Source organism: Helianthus annuus, chromosome 15, assembly GCF_002127325.2.
Source record: "Helianthus annuus cultivar XRQ/B chromosome 15, HanXRQr2.0-SUNRISE, whole genome shotgun sequence".
Lineage (NCBI taxonomy): Eukaryota > Viridiplantae > Streptophyta > Magnoliopsida > Asterales > Asteraceae > Helianthus > Helianthus annuus.
The window spans coordinates 113,243,544-113,259,236 of NC_035447.2; the positions used below are offsets into that span (position 1 = coordinate 113,243,544).

Below are 15,693 nucleotides of genomic sequence, written 5' to 3' on the forward strand. Positions count from 1 at the left end.
TGAAGTGCTTCCATAACAGGCTTGTTGTTGACCTTTGTAGTTTGGATCAAGAAATGATGGTACTCTAGTAGACTGATAGCTTTGCTCTGGGGCAGCTAGTTTTGGTGTTCCATACATATCGGTGCTCGAGATGAAAGCCGTTTGAAGCTGAGCATGTTGAGCAGGTTTTGCAACTGTGTTGGTCCCTCCACAGTTTCCATAGTACATCTCGGGATTTTGTGGAACCGGCACTCTTTTTGCCTTCCTGATTTCCTCCTGATCTTTGTTCTCCAAGATTTGAATGAAATCATGGATGTTGGTTGTAGCCAGCGTGCCATTATACTTCAGAATCTCCAAGAAACCATTCCATTGAACTGGCAATGCATCAGCAAACTTTGTGGCAACCTCTTCCGGAGTAACCACTACCCCAAAATTACCCATTTCATTCAGCAGATGATAATATCGGCTTGTAAGATCTCCTAGCGACTCCCTTTCCATACACATGAAACCGTCGAATTCCTTTTTGAGCAGATCATGTCTCAGTTTGCGTGACTATGCATTTCCGTGACCTCGCGCCTTCAATGTATCCCATAGACCATTTGTCGTTTTGAATCTCACAAACTGATGATAAATATCTTTGTTTATGTCACACCCCCCAAAATCCACACGCGGAGTACCACCGCTTGGAGGCGTGACATGACCAGGATCAAGCCATCAATCATATCAAACACAGCATTTAATAATAAAAGTAGATAATGTAATTTATCACGACATGATTGATGTTCAAAACCAAACTTTGTTTAAGTAGCGGAAGCATATAAATAAACCCAACATAGTTAATAGTTTGAAATGTCATAATGTTTAGCAATCAATCACTAATCCTTGTCCACAACGACCTGCTCCTTCCTTGTGCAAGCTCCGTATGTACCTAAGGTCCTGCAAGGCATGCAGCAGAGAGTCAACAACTAGTTGAGCGAGTTCACAGTTAATAGTTCAGTAATAGTATAGTGTGAGTAGTAAGTTCGTTTGTGATAGCATATATCGTATTTCCATCGCGGCCTCCCAGGCAGGTATGCGAAGATGTTAGGGGATGTTCATCCCAAGTATACTAGACTAGGTTTGTTCGTATCGCGGCCTACCAGGCAGGTGTGCGAAGATTAGCAAGTTTAGTTCGCGGCCTTCCTAAGGCAGGTGTGCGAAGACAGTCATAATATCGCGGCCAACCCTTGGCAGGTGTGTGAAGATCAGTTCAGTAAGTGTTACTAGTCTAGTTGTGTCATATCATTCGGTTCTATCAGCTGAGTATGTACAATAATCCAACAAATCCCATTCCCACCCGGGAACCCCATGCCTTGGCTGTGTGAACTCACCTTGGGTTTGCTCGGTATGCTAAGTATGTGCTCAAAGTAAATCAACCACGTCCTAAAGTACGCACGTATTCATAATCAGTTTGAATTCATACAGTTCACGTATAAGCATAGTCAATGATCACCAAGTAGTACACATCACAAATCAACAACACACAAGTCATGCATAGTGTTTAACATCAGTTAGTTAACTCAGTTACACTTAACAGAATTAAACCAGTTTACTGTGCAGGTTTTCAAAGTTGGCGAAACAGAGGTTGGCGAAACACAGGTTGACGAAACACAATGTGTTTCGTCAACTACCCCTTGACGAATCTAAATTCTATTTCGTTAAGGACCCTTGGCGAAACACAACTTCTAATCCGTCAAACATCCTTTGGCGAAACACAACTTCTAATTCGCCAACATCCTGTTTCGTTGACAAGTCTGTTACTTCATTAGTCAGTTACGTCAATCACGCTAATCAGTTACAGTTTTTGCAGGAAAACCCTAATCATTCTAGGACAGCCGTCACAGTCATGCAATCATCATCAGTCACCGAATCAACAAACCCTTGTACAAGAAACGTAACTCAGAAATCATAATCAGTAACGTTTAACAACACCAAACCGACACGAGCTTCGATAATTCCAGTTCTACCAAATCACGTAATCACATCAACTCGATCAGTTTATCTTAAGTCCCCAACCCACATCGTGTTTCGCATAAACCTATGCAACTGATCATTCATGTACATACGAATCAAGATCACTGTATTCAATCATTCACAACCGTTTATGATCCTAGACATGCCTACACAAGACTCGGTCAAACAAGCAAATCACGGTATCAACATAGCACGAATATGAATCGAAAATCATGAACACATAACGACTAACCGAGTAAGTGGAGAGATGAGTTAATCGCTAGCGGGTTTCGGGAACACACACACAAGTGTCGTCTGCGCACAGGAGCTCTAGGGTTTCTGTTTTGCTAAAGTGTGGTGAAAGTGGTTCTTCCGTCTAACATATACGTGTTTTAATGGTACTGGGCCCTTAATGGGCTTGACGAATCATATGGGCCGGCGAAATAGGCTGTTTCGTTAAGAATGGGTTGACGAAACAGTGCTTCTGTTTCGTTGAGTGGTCCTTGGCGAATCACAAGTTTGATTCGTCGAGATGGTTTGATTGGTGAATAAGTCTAAGTGTTTTATACTAATACTCACATCATGACAGTAATCACATATATGCACAATACAATATGTTTCATTAACACATAACATGTACAGTTACAAGTCAACAAGTCAACTATCAACAGTCAAAGTCAACGTGCATTTAAAGTCGAAAGGTCGAGTTGTCACAGTTTAAGGCTTGAGTTAGAATTGAATATGCTTTCTTTTCTAAATCATATGCCTTTTTATCCTCGGTAGAAAGATCTCCAAACGTTGCAGCATTTGAACCGGCTTCTTCAAGTGCTTGATCAAATTCTGTGGTAAAAGATAACCATAACTCCGTGTTTTTCCCAAGAACATACTTGTGAAATCGTTCTTCCCAACCGGGATACTCGTTCATATGCATCATTTTCGGTGGACGATTGTTACTATCGGTTTCATTTTCGCTCAGAAGAAGACTTTGTATACTTTGATTTTGGTTAGTAACAAGTGCCCACTGGTTTGCCGTAATGGAAGTCGTTTGCACTGATGACGAGGTTGTGGGAGACTGAGCCCATGAAGGAACTAAACCTTTACCCGTATACATATCCGCATTGGGATCCGGTTTCCAACCCCACCAATCTGAACTCATGATGGATTGAAAAACAAACAACTATAAACAAGTTACACCCACCAAATCTTCTATTTTGACGAAGTCTACTGGTGACAAAGACTTAATCTTCGTTGGACTCAAACAAATACTTAGTCAAATAATGTTTGTGTGTAAATTATGGTGTCAGCCCAATGAAGATGTTTAAAAGAAATGGCCCACGAAAATTTTTAGATCCACAGGCCCACCACTTGGAGATATTATGACCACGAAACTTCAATTGTGATAATGGCCCACTAAGACTCCACAAGATTTCAATTTTGGTTTGTAGTTTACAAAGCCTATGATTTCAGTTGACTACAGAAATTACTTGTACACAAAAAAAAAAAATATTTGATAGACCAGACTATACTATGTCACGAAGAGTTGTCATGTTGAAATCCTAGGAGCACTTTATGCAGTGTGGTAGGTGAATTATTTCCTTAAAAATGAGAATATTGTCTCTGAAATTTAGAAAGTTGTTTAGTGAATATCCAAAAATAGTTAAGCAACAAGGCATACGACAAAACCACTTTCCAAAAATTTTTTTGAAGATTATCTTTTCAAACAAAGAACATTCCGGTGACCTTTCCGGTGAGCTTGTTCGCCGGAAAAAATGGTGAGATGAGATTATAACTTCAAATCTCAAAACAACTTGTACTTTCGATTGTCTGCAACGATTTTAAACTAGTTTTAAACAAAGACAACACCAAACAACAAAGATTTTTGAGTTTTAATTCATATTTTCAGCCAACAAAAACTAGGTTTTCGATTTTTGTCCAAGAAAAGCTCAAAAACCCACTCGAAAATCGCATCGGAAACTCGGTTTTCAACAAGAGAGCCTTGGCTCTGATACCACTTGTAGGTCCACTAGCGGAGGATCTAGTTAACCGTATCCTTGTTATGCGACAAACACGGTTGTGCGGAATCCAACCGGTAAGTTAAACTGAGATCGAGACACAAAATAAAGCAAAGAAACAATACAACGTTTAAAGCTTCAGATCTATTATGAACCAGAGAGTTTTGTTTACAAAGATTACAAACGATAAAGCTCTCACAAACTCACTCTGTTCTCTCGTGTCTCTCTACTTTGTCTTCTGTCTTCAGTCTTGTTTATATAGGACCAGGTACGACGAAACTGAAGCAGGGAGTCGACGAAACAAGTTCAACGACGAACTCGAAGTTCGTCGTCCATCATCACGACGAAATCACATTTGTCTTTGACGAAATCATTCGTCACTTTGATGGGCCTGGGCTTGGGACTTGGTCTTCGTCGCATGATGAAACTTCGTTGGATTCAAGACTTCGCCAAAGGCAAGCCCAACCAAATGAGTGGCATATATACGTGCATGATTCTCAACAATTCAAATTTGTAGAATTTAGTCAACAAGTGACATCATCATGATGATGTCATGATGATGTGGCGGCGGGAAACGCTCACGGCTCTCCGTGCTTCGCGTGTCGAACTCTGGGGCGCACAACGAAGGAATGTCGTGACGTCGGACTTGAGCCGAACCTAACCGAGTCAAACCGAACCGAAACAAATCGAGTCGAGTCGCGTCCACATAAAGTGTATCAACAAAATCAAAGAAGGTTGATTTGTTGAGCACAAGGGATTCAGTTCTAGATTCACGAGTATCAAGGGGAGCTAGCTGAACATTGACACCTTCCTTTTTGAAAGTATAGATGTTAAGGAACCCATCATGCTTTACACGTCTATCATACTGCCATGGTCGCCCCAATAAAATATGGCAGGCATCCATAGGAATAACCTCACACCAAATTTCATCCGAGTATCGGGTTCCTATGCTGAAGTGAACAAGACATCTTTGATTAACCTTGACAACATTGCCTTTCTTTAACCAGGTCAATTGATAAGGCTCGGGATGCGGTTCCACTGTTAACCCCAATTTTTCCACCATGGCTGAAGCCACCATATTTTCACAACTACCACCGTCAATAATAATAGTGCACACCTTTCCCTTGACCGTACACCGCGTTCGGAATATATTGTTGCGAAGCCAAAGTTTGTCATCGACTGAGCGGGCCGGATTGTTACTTAAAACCCGCTGGGCAATCAAAGCTTCACCCTTGTCTGGGTAATCTACTTCAACTTACTCTTCTTTCGGTTGATCATCGTCCGTATCATACAAGGGTAACGTATCCTCGGTAAGAGTAACCAACTGAGTATTAGGACACTCCCGCGCGAAGTGTCCTAAATCGCCACATTTAGAACACCTGGGGGGTGCACGGGACGAGGCCGTGAGTGCAGTGGATGAGGAGCTTCCTTCGGTTTTAGTGGGTCTAAGTGAAGAGGCCCCTTGTCCGAAGCGGTTTCCCGTTTGGGTAGGGGTTCTCGTGACTTCAGATCGGACCGAGTTCAATCGGGCTACCGGGGTTTTTATTTGGCCTTGAGTGACTTCTCCACTTTTAGAGCTAGTTGGCATACATCATTAAATGTCCAATATTGTTGCAACTGGACAATATCGGCTATTTCGGGTCGGAGAATCCCAAGAAAACAGGCAACAACTTGTTCCTCCTCTTCTTCAGCCCCACACCTCATTCGCAACCTGTCAAATTCACAGATCAACTCCTCAACGGTGGTTGACCGTTGGGAGAGATTATGATATTCGAGAAAGGCCTCTTGGCGAAAATTAACGGGTAAAAACTTTTCCTTAAGCAACTTTTTCATCTTGTCCCACGTTCTGACTTTAGACTTCCCCTCTTGAGTCCTTTTTTTCTTAACATGCTCCCACCATAAAGAGGCATAATTACGAAATTTGGTAGCTATGAGTTTTACCTTGATCTTGTCTGGAATATCACGGAGATCAAAGATGCGCTCCATGGTTTGAAGCCAGACAATAAACACGTCAAGTTGAGCTCTTCCATCAAACTATGGGATGTCACTCTTGACTCCCAAGTTTCGCAACGGGTCAGGCCGAGGTTCACTTCTCGCGAACGGGTTCCGCTGGTCATTCGCGAACGGGTTCCACCGGTCATCTTGGTCAAATGCTCGGGGACTGGCCCCTTCATCCCAGATGATGGAGTCAGTTTCGGTTTCTTCATCGGATCTGATCGGTCGCCGCAGTTCAAGGTCCCGGACCCGTTGTTGCAGTCGTGCGATCTCCTTGATGTCTCGTGGGTCACGTCAATAGTCCTTGTTGCCTCGGTCGGCGATTCTACGGGGATATTTATTCATACGTGCTCCACGGTCGCCCATTGATCTCGCTGAAGCTCTGATACCAACTGGTCCAGTTTTTCTTATGCAATCAAGTTGGACTAAACACCAAACGAAAACAAGCTGGAACGGTTCTTATAACTTTTAATAATCAAAAAACTATCCATAACAATGAGGATTCTGGAACAATTTAAAGATAACCCTGTGCCTCCAAAATAGGCAAAACGCAGAAAAATGAAATAAACATACTCCAAAAATCAAATAGCAAAAATAAAAGATATGGAAAATAAAAGAACGAAAATAGTTCCAGCTTGAAAACATCCCCAATCGGACTAGCCTGGACTGCTGACTGGGCTGTCCACTTCAGTTGGGCCTGCTGAGCCTATGGCGGGTTCTTCAATCAGGCATTTAAGGGTGTAAGGAGTGGTTAAACACTTGAGAGTGGCAAACCAAAAAATCAACCAATAAGAGTGTGTCACGTCAATTAGTGAAAAGTGTTTAAACTTTGGTGAAAAGTGTTGGCAATGATTTAGACATTTGGTGAAGTGGTAAACTTTTTAAATAAAAAAAATGGAAAAAAATGTGATTGGTTGAGATTGGAATGGACCCCACCCCACAACCCCCCTCCCTCTCCTTCCTCCCCTCACCGATTCGGTAATGCATCACCGATTTTTGCCCATTTCGTCAAACACCACATGCGGCAAATGGGTTGGCATTGGTTTGCCACCCATTGCCGATTCGGTAACGTGGGTTTGCCCCTCCCCACACCGAACACCCTAAAAGGGGTTGCATGCGTTTTGTCCCTGTTCGATTCTAGAAAAAAACCTTTTTAGGCGATTTCTATCCATTTTTTCCCTAGTTGATTTTGCCACTTAATTTCTTTTTATTGTTATTTTCTTTCTATTTGAATTTGAGGTACTGAAGTAAATTATTATTTACTTTTTTGTTATTTAAATTAAATATATATTAACTAAATTACTTTTGAAATGGTTTTATCGTTTTATTATATAAAAAACAAGTGAGGCGAACACGTTTTGGGCATATTACGACTATAGTATTTTGGATTTTCAATTTCGTTTATTATATCGAGTGCATCGAAACACACAAAGTTTTCACTTGGCGCAACGGACGGGTTTGATCCCACTATATATATTTTTTTATTTGAAAAAAAAAACATATTTTACCGCTCATTTCTTCATTTTTACTTATGTTTTCTAGTACATAAATATGTACTAATTCAAAAGTATTTTTTTGAACCGCTATTCAAAATGCATTTATCTTTTTTTTTTTAGAATTGAGTTATTACCTTTATACGACAAGAGACTCTTTTCTCTGCTCGCTCAGGGCCTAAATCTTTTCTGGGATTATCGGGGAATACCCTGGTATGTGTGTAAGTTTGACATAAAAATGACTTTTTAAGAAAGTGTGAAGAATTTGAATGACAAGCAATTGAAAAAGTAGTGAATCCGTGAATGGCAATGAATTTGAAAAATCAATTGAATGGGGAATCAATGATAAATTAAGATGATGATTGGGGAGTTGAATTCTAAATTGACAAAATGATGATACAAAATACGTACAAACTTGAACCCTAGAACCCAATTAAGACCCTGTATAATCAGGCTATTAATTATTATATCATATGTCGGACTAACACGTGATTCGTTTACAGTCGGTGCAACCCCAGGTCATGTTTGACTACAAAAACTAACATGTAATTGTCTTCTTGTCATATGTTTATTTATTTATTTATTCATAAATGAGTTCCAACTAACACGTGATTATTATTAAGATTTCTTTATCTTTTTATTATGCTGTATAGTTTTAACTTATAATTTATTATTACTTCAAACTCATGATCATACAAATTAAGAAATCCATGCATGTGAGTGGATACATCATCTATAAATACTACTGAGTAGTGAATGCCCAATATCGATCGATCCATTAAAACAAGAGGTTTTATTGGCTACCAACTCCCATTCCAGAAATGGCTGCAACTGAAGCTAACACTATCCCCCAGGCCAACACAAAATCCACCATACAGTCGGCACGTCCTTTGGCCAACTTTCCTCCTTCGATATGGGGTGATCGCTTCCTATCATTCTGTCTTGACAATTCGGTAAGTGCTCAATCGATTACTCGCACAAACTTGTGGCACACACAGACACTTGCAAAACATTGTTGTGTTGGTATGTACGTGTATCTTAAATTAAAAATCCGTTGTTTCTTAACTGTATGTGGATTATACTTTAGTACATTCACCTCTCATCAATTCCTATCATAGTCACACAAACTTGTGGCGCATACGCACAGTTGCAAAACATTCTTCTGTTTCTTAATATTAAGAATACGTTGTTTCATTTTCTAGCAATTGGAAGCATATGGTAAAGCTATGGAGCAGCCGAAAGAACAGCTGAGAAGATTGATAGTAAACCCTGCTATTGATTCAAACGAAAAACTGAGCTTGATTTATTCAGTGTATCGTCTTGGTTTGGCATATCTTTTCTCGGAAGATATTGATGGCCAACTTGATAAACTTTTCAACCAGCTTAACATGCAAAGTTACCATGACGCAGATCTCTATACAATATCTATTCACTTTCAAGTCTTTAGAATCTTTGGTTACAAATTTTCTTGTGGTAAGTCAGTCATAAAAATTGCTTAAGCAAATTTTTACTTGTACGTTTTTTTTTTTAAATTATTCTATGTTAACATGAACTAACTATCACACGATACCCGGGTTTATGCAGACGTGTTCAACAAATTCAAGGATTTTAGTATGGGTGAATTCACGGAAGACATTACTACAGATGCGAGGGGCATGATGAGTTTCTATGAGAGTGCTCAGTTAAGAATAAGTGGAGAATCTATTTTAGATGAAGTCGTTTCATTCCTAGAAACTAAACTAAAAACCGTAGAGAAAACACTCCAAGGTGCTCTTGCACGGCAAGTGAAACGTGTGTTGGAGAGACCTTTTCATCGAGGGCATCCAATCTTTGAAGCAAGGCAGTATTTGTTGCATTTTGAAGAAGAAATTTCTGGATATGACTCGCTACTAACTCTTGCAAAAGTGCATTTCAACTACTTGCAACTCCTACAGAAGGAAGAACTTCGAATTGTATCAAAGTAAGTTATCGCTGAAGAAAAATTTATGATTTATCATCAATCCATTTCAAATCTGATAAAAAGTATAAACTATTTATACTTGTGATATAGGTGGTGGAAGGAGCTGGAATTACAAGTGAAAACATCTTATGTAAGAGATAGAGTGCCTGAGTGCTATGTATGGATATTATCACTATTCTCGGAGCCTTATTACTCTCAAGCCCGAATCATAACAACCAAAGTTATACTACTTGTGTTGGTGTTAGATGACACATATGATGCATATGCTACAATTGAAGAGATCCGGCTTCTAACAGATGCAATAAACAGGTATTCGTTATAATGTTCGTATATTAAGTAGAGGTCTTTGTGTACATATATGGTGGTCTATCCTTTCACTTCAACATGTTAAGTGCTGATCAAATATTTGGTTAGTATGATATTAATTGTTGTTTCGATCTTTTTAGGTGGGACATTAGTGCGATGCCGCAACTACCAGAATATATAAAACCATTCTACGAAATTATATTGAATGAGTATGCTGAATTCAAGAAACAAGGATTAACTGATCTTACCGAGGCTTCAAGAAAAGCTGTATGGTTTCCTCGTACATTATACTTCGATATATATAGTTTCTTATTTAGGAACAAAGTAAAGAAATTATACTATTATTGCTATGATTTTTCCCTCATTTATGTTGTTATGAACCTAGTTTCAAGAACAAGCAAGAGGCTACCATCAAGAAGCTGAATGGAGGCATAGTGGAGAGGTGCCGTCATTTGAGGAATATATGAGGATTGGGTTACCAACATCAACACATGACCTTCTATGTAAGTCTGCCTTGATTGGTATGGGCAAGATTGTCACCCAAGAGGCTTATGCTTGGTACCAAAGTCATCCGAAGATCATGATAGCTTCACAGACGATTTCAAGACTCCAAGATGACGTGATGACTGTTGAGGTATAATTTAAATTCACACTAATTATATTGTAACTTAATTATGAAAATGATTTTGTTACATTCCAGAAAATTAGACCCCAAGAAGCTTATCCTATAAAACATTTACCACAGTGACTCTTTTGGAGCTTCTTTTAAAATCCATAAGTTAGTTTACATGATTTTTTGGAAAGATTTTGTAGTATATAACATGCATATAGATCTCATAACATTTTTTTATATAGTTGATATAGGCTGAACCGCATTATGTTTTTTTGTCATGGCTAAAATAATATCTTACAACGTTTGATATTCATATGAAGTTTGAGCGTGAAAGAGCTCCATCGGCCACGGGTATAGATGCATATATGAAGACTTTTGGGGTGTCAGAAAATGTTGCTGTGGAGGCAATCAAAAAAATGGTTGAAAATGCTTGGAAAGATATAAACGAGGGATGTCTAAAGCCAAGGGAGGTCCCAATGGATCTACTCGCTCCAATTGTTAACCTTGCACGAATGATAGACGTGGCGTACAAACATAATGATGGGTTCACTTTTCCAGAAAAGACACTTAAGGAAATTATTACACTCTTGCTCTGTGTTTCAGTCCCCATGTAACAACCAGTGTGTTCATTGTTACTGTTTTATATCTTCCTTTGTGTATTGATGACTAAGAATATCCTGTATGGCTATGTGTACGGTGTGTTTTATGCCTTCCTTTCCTTTATGCAACGATGAATAATGTTGATATCCATTATGGATACAAGATATTATATGAAATAAATTTATATGAAGTTAAAATGTTCAAATTTAATAAAAATGGGATTTTCAAAGAACATTTTCGACTTTCTTACCCAATTCAAAACAAAAAACAGGACTCCGTTAAGGGCCCTCTTGGATACAAGAAATGAGTAATATTCCTGAAACAAAAACTGAACCTGAGCCTGAACTGTAGCCCAATGTAGAGCACCGCTTCCTGGTGAAGGCGAAGGACCAAGAGGTACATAATTCAAGTACTGATTGGATTGATTTTGCCATGATAACGGAACCAACTCCTGACAAAAATATAATTGATATTACGACTTATACTGGATGTTAAACCGACAGAGGATATAAGATGATACATCATAAACCCGCTGTTGAGAACGCCTACGTTACCTTTTGTATACAGGCTGGTATTAAAATAGGCGGGCCCAACCCTTTCTTTGCGCTTCCTTCTTACCAAAGTTGAGGAGCAAGTTCACACTATATCATTTGTACGGCCAGTATACAACAAAATATGTTGGTTCAGGCCTAGTTACACACTAAAAGAACACCACAACTCACGAACCAAAGAATTGATTTTCTGCTTAAAACTTTCTAACTTTCTGCCCTTTCATTCATTCTCAAAGACTAAGAAAAGGAAAACCTACCCACTACCTATAACTTTGACTAAAACAAACTACCAATTACTTAATAAAACCACTAAAAACATGCGATTAAAATAAACTTCTAGAAACGTTCTGGATAACTGGTACCCGTTCGTTGTTGTTCGGTGACCCGACTTAACCCGTACTCGACCCGAACCATCAAGATTAACCCAACAAAATATACATTAGTAATGCTCAAACGAAAAATCTGATTAGACTAATAAACCTTTTCGGTTGTAGCCAGTTCAATAAATGCATAAGCCAAGTCGAGATTGTCATTTGTAGCAAGTTAAACTGCATATTCAAGCAGTTCACTTGCAATATTCCCACTAAGTTCCTGAAGATTGTTTCTTAGCTGACTTGATATTGAACCACAAAGAGGTTCTTAATAACATATCAAAATCAGTGTTAATTATAGAATAAGACAGGTAAATTCGTAATTTAAAGATATAAATAAGCAATTCAATAAGAAACCTTGAGCAGATGGAAGCTTATCAAACAAGCCGAAAGCTGAAAAGTCAACTAATATCACCTTGACCAACTAAAGATGGCAATTGTGCTTGTAGAAGCCTTGGAACTGTCGTTCATGAAGAAACAAAGTATGTTCAAGTCCTAAAGTTTGTTGAAGCAAAGGTCTGATAAAGAAGACCAAACATCTGTCCAGCCAAACAGATGTTTGGAACAATGCAACAGATGATAGCTTAGAAGATGTTTCCTAATGTAACAGTACTTGCTTTTTAAGAGTGTTTAGCATACTTAGAACAGTTGTTTGATTTGTATAGATGTTTGCAGTATCTGTGGAATCTTTTATGTTATGAATGCTAGATGTCACTATTAGGGTGATGTCACCCAAATCACAAACAGAGCATATGTCACACCCTACAAAATCAGAGTTGGTGTGATCTGACTGGTATCTTCATTGCACAGTGGAAGTATAAAATGCTAAGACTTCTAGAAAGTTGAACGCCCACTAAGTACTCGAATCACAATGGGTTCTCCTATTCCAAACGTGCCATAGTTTGAACGTGTAACCTGAGAAAGAACATGCAAAAAATCAACATAAAGTTGGCGAGTTCATATTTTTTTTTTGAAAAAGATTCAAAACAAATCTTTTTGATAATCGGTTTCAATAGTGTTGAGAAAACGTAATAAAACCATTTTTCTCGGCATGTCATTTGAATAAAAACTTTGTACTTGTAAAACTTGTTTAACAGTCAATGTCCACGTACGACAAAGACAACATGCCCGCATGAGCCTATAACCAACCTCGAGCTAGAGAGTGCCTCGCCAAACTGTTTACTCAAGACTGTAGACTAGCAGGCGGTTATAGTTCCGATATGTAGCGAGTACTTCACTGTACAGTTTTAAGGGCCCTACGACCCTTATAGTTGAGTAAAGGACAACCCAGTCCTTGTGTTTGTATGTAGAACAACCCAGCCTGTTAGTTGTATGTAGGACAATCTAAGTTTATGTTTGTATATAGGACAATCCAGTCCTATGTTTAGATGTTGGGCAACCCAATCCCTATGTTTAGATGTAAGGCAATCCAATCCCTATGTTAAGATGTAGTACAATCCAGTCCCTAATTGTAACTAGGACAATCCCGTTTGTGAGTACATACGTCTATCGCTTCCGTCAATCACGTATCGTAGCTGAGAAATGATCAAGACAAGGTTTAGATATGTTAAATATAGGAGAAAAGTCCATTCGGACGGATGGGAGCTCATTCGGACGAACGGGGAATCTTTTGTACTAAAGGAGTTCATCCTTAGGTAGAATCCTATAAATAGGAGTCGTCTTGTTTCATTTTAGAACTTTTGGAGAGTTTGAGAGAGAAACTCTTGCAAATTGCTTTCGTGGGTGTAAACTGTCAAGATTATCAATAGAAAGCATACTATAATTACGTTCTTGTGTCTGATCCACTCACGTACACGGACTTCGCACGTGATACGGGATATTCGCATTCAGCGGGATTACAAAATCGATCCGGAAACACACTTACAAGTGGTGTTAAAGCGGGAGATCGATTGCACGGATTCAAGATACAAGGATCCAAGAGATTTCATCAAATTGGAGCTGAATTGCATCAAATTCGTCACATTTTCTCTTCTACTCAATTTTTTTCACTTTTTGGACTGAAAATCTCAGATTTACGAAGATTTAACGGACGAAAATGGCTGAATTTCGGATATGTTATGAAGGTCAACGGTCACCTCCACCTCCGCCTCCACAAAAACCTACACCTCTCTTGACGGTGGCGCTGGTGGTGGTTAACGATGACGGTGGTGCTGATGGTGGTTGACGATGACGGTAGCACTGATAGTTGGGGTGGTTGTTGAAACAAGTTGTGGTAGCGCAGATGGTGGTTGGTTGTCGGGGTTGTGCGGTGCCGGAGTGGTGGTGGAGAGGGAAATGGATTAGGCCATGGACTAGGTTGCCGATGGGGTTGAAGCCACCCACCACTAGGCTGCCGGACACCATCACCCACCTCTACCACCGGTCACCACCTAAGGTTCGATGATTGAGTAAGAGAGAAAGAGATCAGAATCTTGTAAATATGGGAGAGAGAGAGAAACAGATATCTTAAAGGTAGTCTAATTTTTCTATGAGAGAGAAAAAGGGATCTGTCACTGTGAGTAAATTACAAATATACCCTTAAAATAAGACATGTGTATATATGAATTGGCATCTTCTTATTGGTCCATAACAGTTCTCACGGTTCTCACAACTGGGATGATTTTCATTTAAACTGATCCCTATATATATACATATAGATTAAAGATCTTGTACATTAATTCAAAAGTGTGAGAAGTGCGAAAAATATTGTGGAGATGACATGTGTCCTCGATCTAAATTAATTCAAAAGGGTAAACAAGTAATTTTCTCATTGATTAAATTAATTGATAACCTTCCATAATCGCCACCCTTTATTTTAGAATATGAATTAATCTACGAATTTGTATTTCTTTATCGTTCATCAATTATAAATTTCTGAAGATCGCATAATGAAGGTTTTATAGAGTGTTATATAGTGATGGATGTAGAATGAAGGGTTTATACAGTGTTATAGTGTTATATAGTGTTATATTTTCTGGTAGCAGAATGAAGGTTTTATATAGTGTTATAGTGTTATATTTTCTGGTAGCAGTCTATGATGATGTATAGTGTTATATATTGTTATAGTGTTATATTTTCTGGTAGCAGATCTATGATGGATGTATAGTGTTATATAGTGTTACATAGCGTTATATGGTGTTATATGGTGCTTATATGGTGTTATATAGTGTTATATAGTGTTATATATTTCCTGCTAGTAGTTACATGTTTATGAATTCTTAGTGTTAGTTTAAAAATGGATCGCTGGAATTTAGGAGATGTTTCCTTATTTGAAACATATAAAAAGACACTATTACTCATACAATTTTCAAATCAGTCCAAATATTAAAACACAATTTACAATTTGGTCTCTATTGATCGTAACCATTAGATCAAAGATCTAATGGTTTAAAACACTTCTTATACTTATCACACTTTAGTCCCTTTTTACACTATCATTACCCTATATATATAGTAGGAGTTGGGTAGAAAGCCTTATTTTCCTAGAAAGTCTAGGAAGCAATCAGAACGTGACATGTGGCATAGAAGGATTTTAACTAAAAGGGAAATTGTGTAATTTGACATTTTATTTTAATTTTGGAATTTATATCTTATTAACTAACTATGCACGATTTTATGGTAACTGATTCTCCATGATTTGCGAATTACTACCACATGTAAATATCAATCAAATTCTCATTCGTTCCTTTCACAGTCTTGATCAACTTTATTCGTAAATCATTTTTTACGTGAGAGATAGTTATGGCTTCAAACACAATTCTTGATTGCGGATATGGCAAATACACTTCTTTTTATGTTTACTATTATCTGGTCTGTATCGA

At 38.5% G+C, this 15,693-nt stretch overlaps 1 protein-coding gene across 1 annotated transcript; it reads left to right on the top strand.

The window, feature by feature from the left end:
- Positions 1–8,230: 8,230 nt before the first annotated feature.
- Positions 8,231–10,972, top strand: LOC110912253 (alpha-copaene synthase-like). Its single transcript, XM_022156932.2, has 7 exons — positions 8,231–8,424; positions 8,674–8,944; positions 9,056–9,431; positions 9,522–9,740; positions 9,878–10,004; positions 10,123–10,371; positions 10,671–10,972. Exons 1-7 carry the CDS (start codon positions 8,293–8,295, stop codon positions 10,962–10,964), a joined length of 1,668 nt encoding a protein of 555 aa, XP_022012624.1. The 5' UTR covers positions 8,231–8,292; the 3' UTR covers positions 10,965–10,972.
- The last annotated feature ends 4,721 nt before the right edge of the window (positions 10,973–15,693 follow it).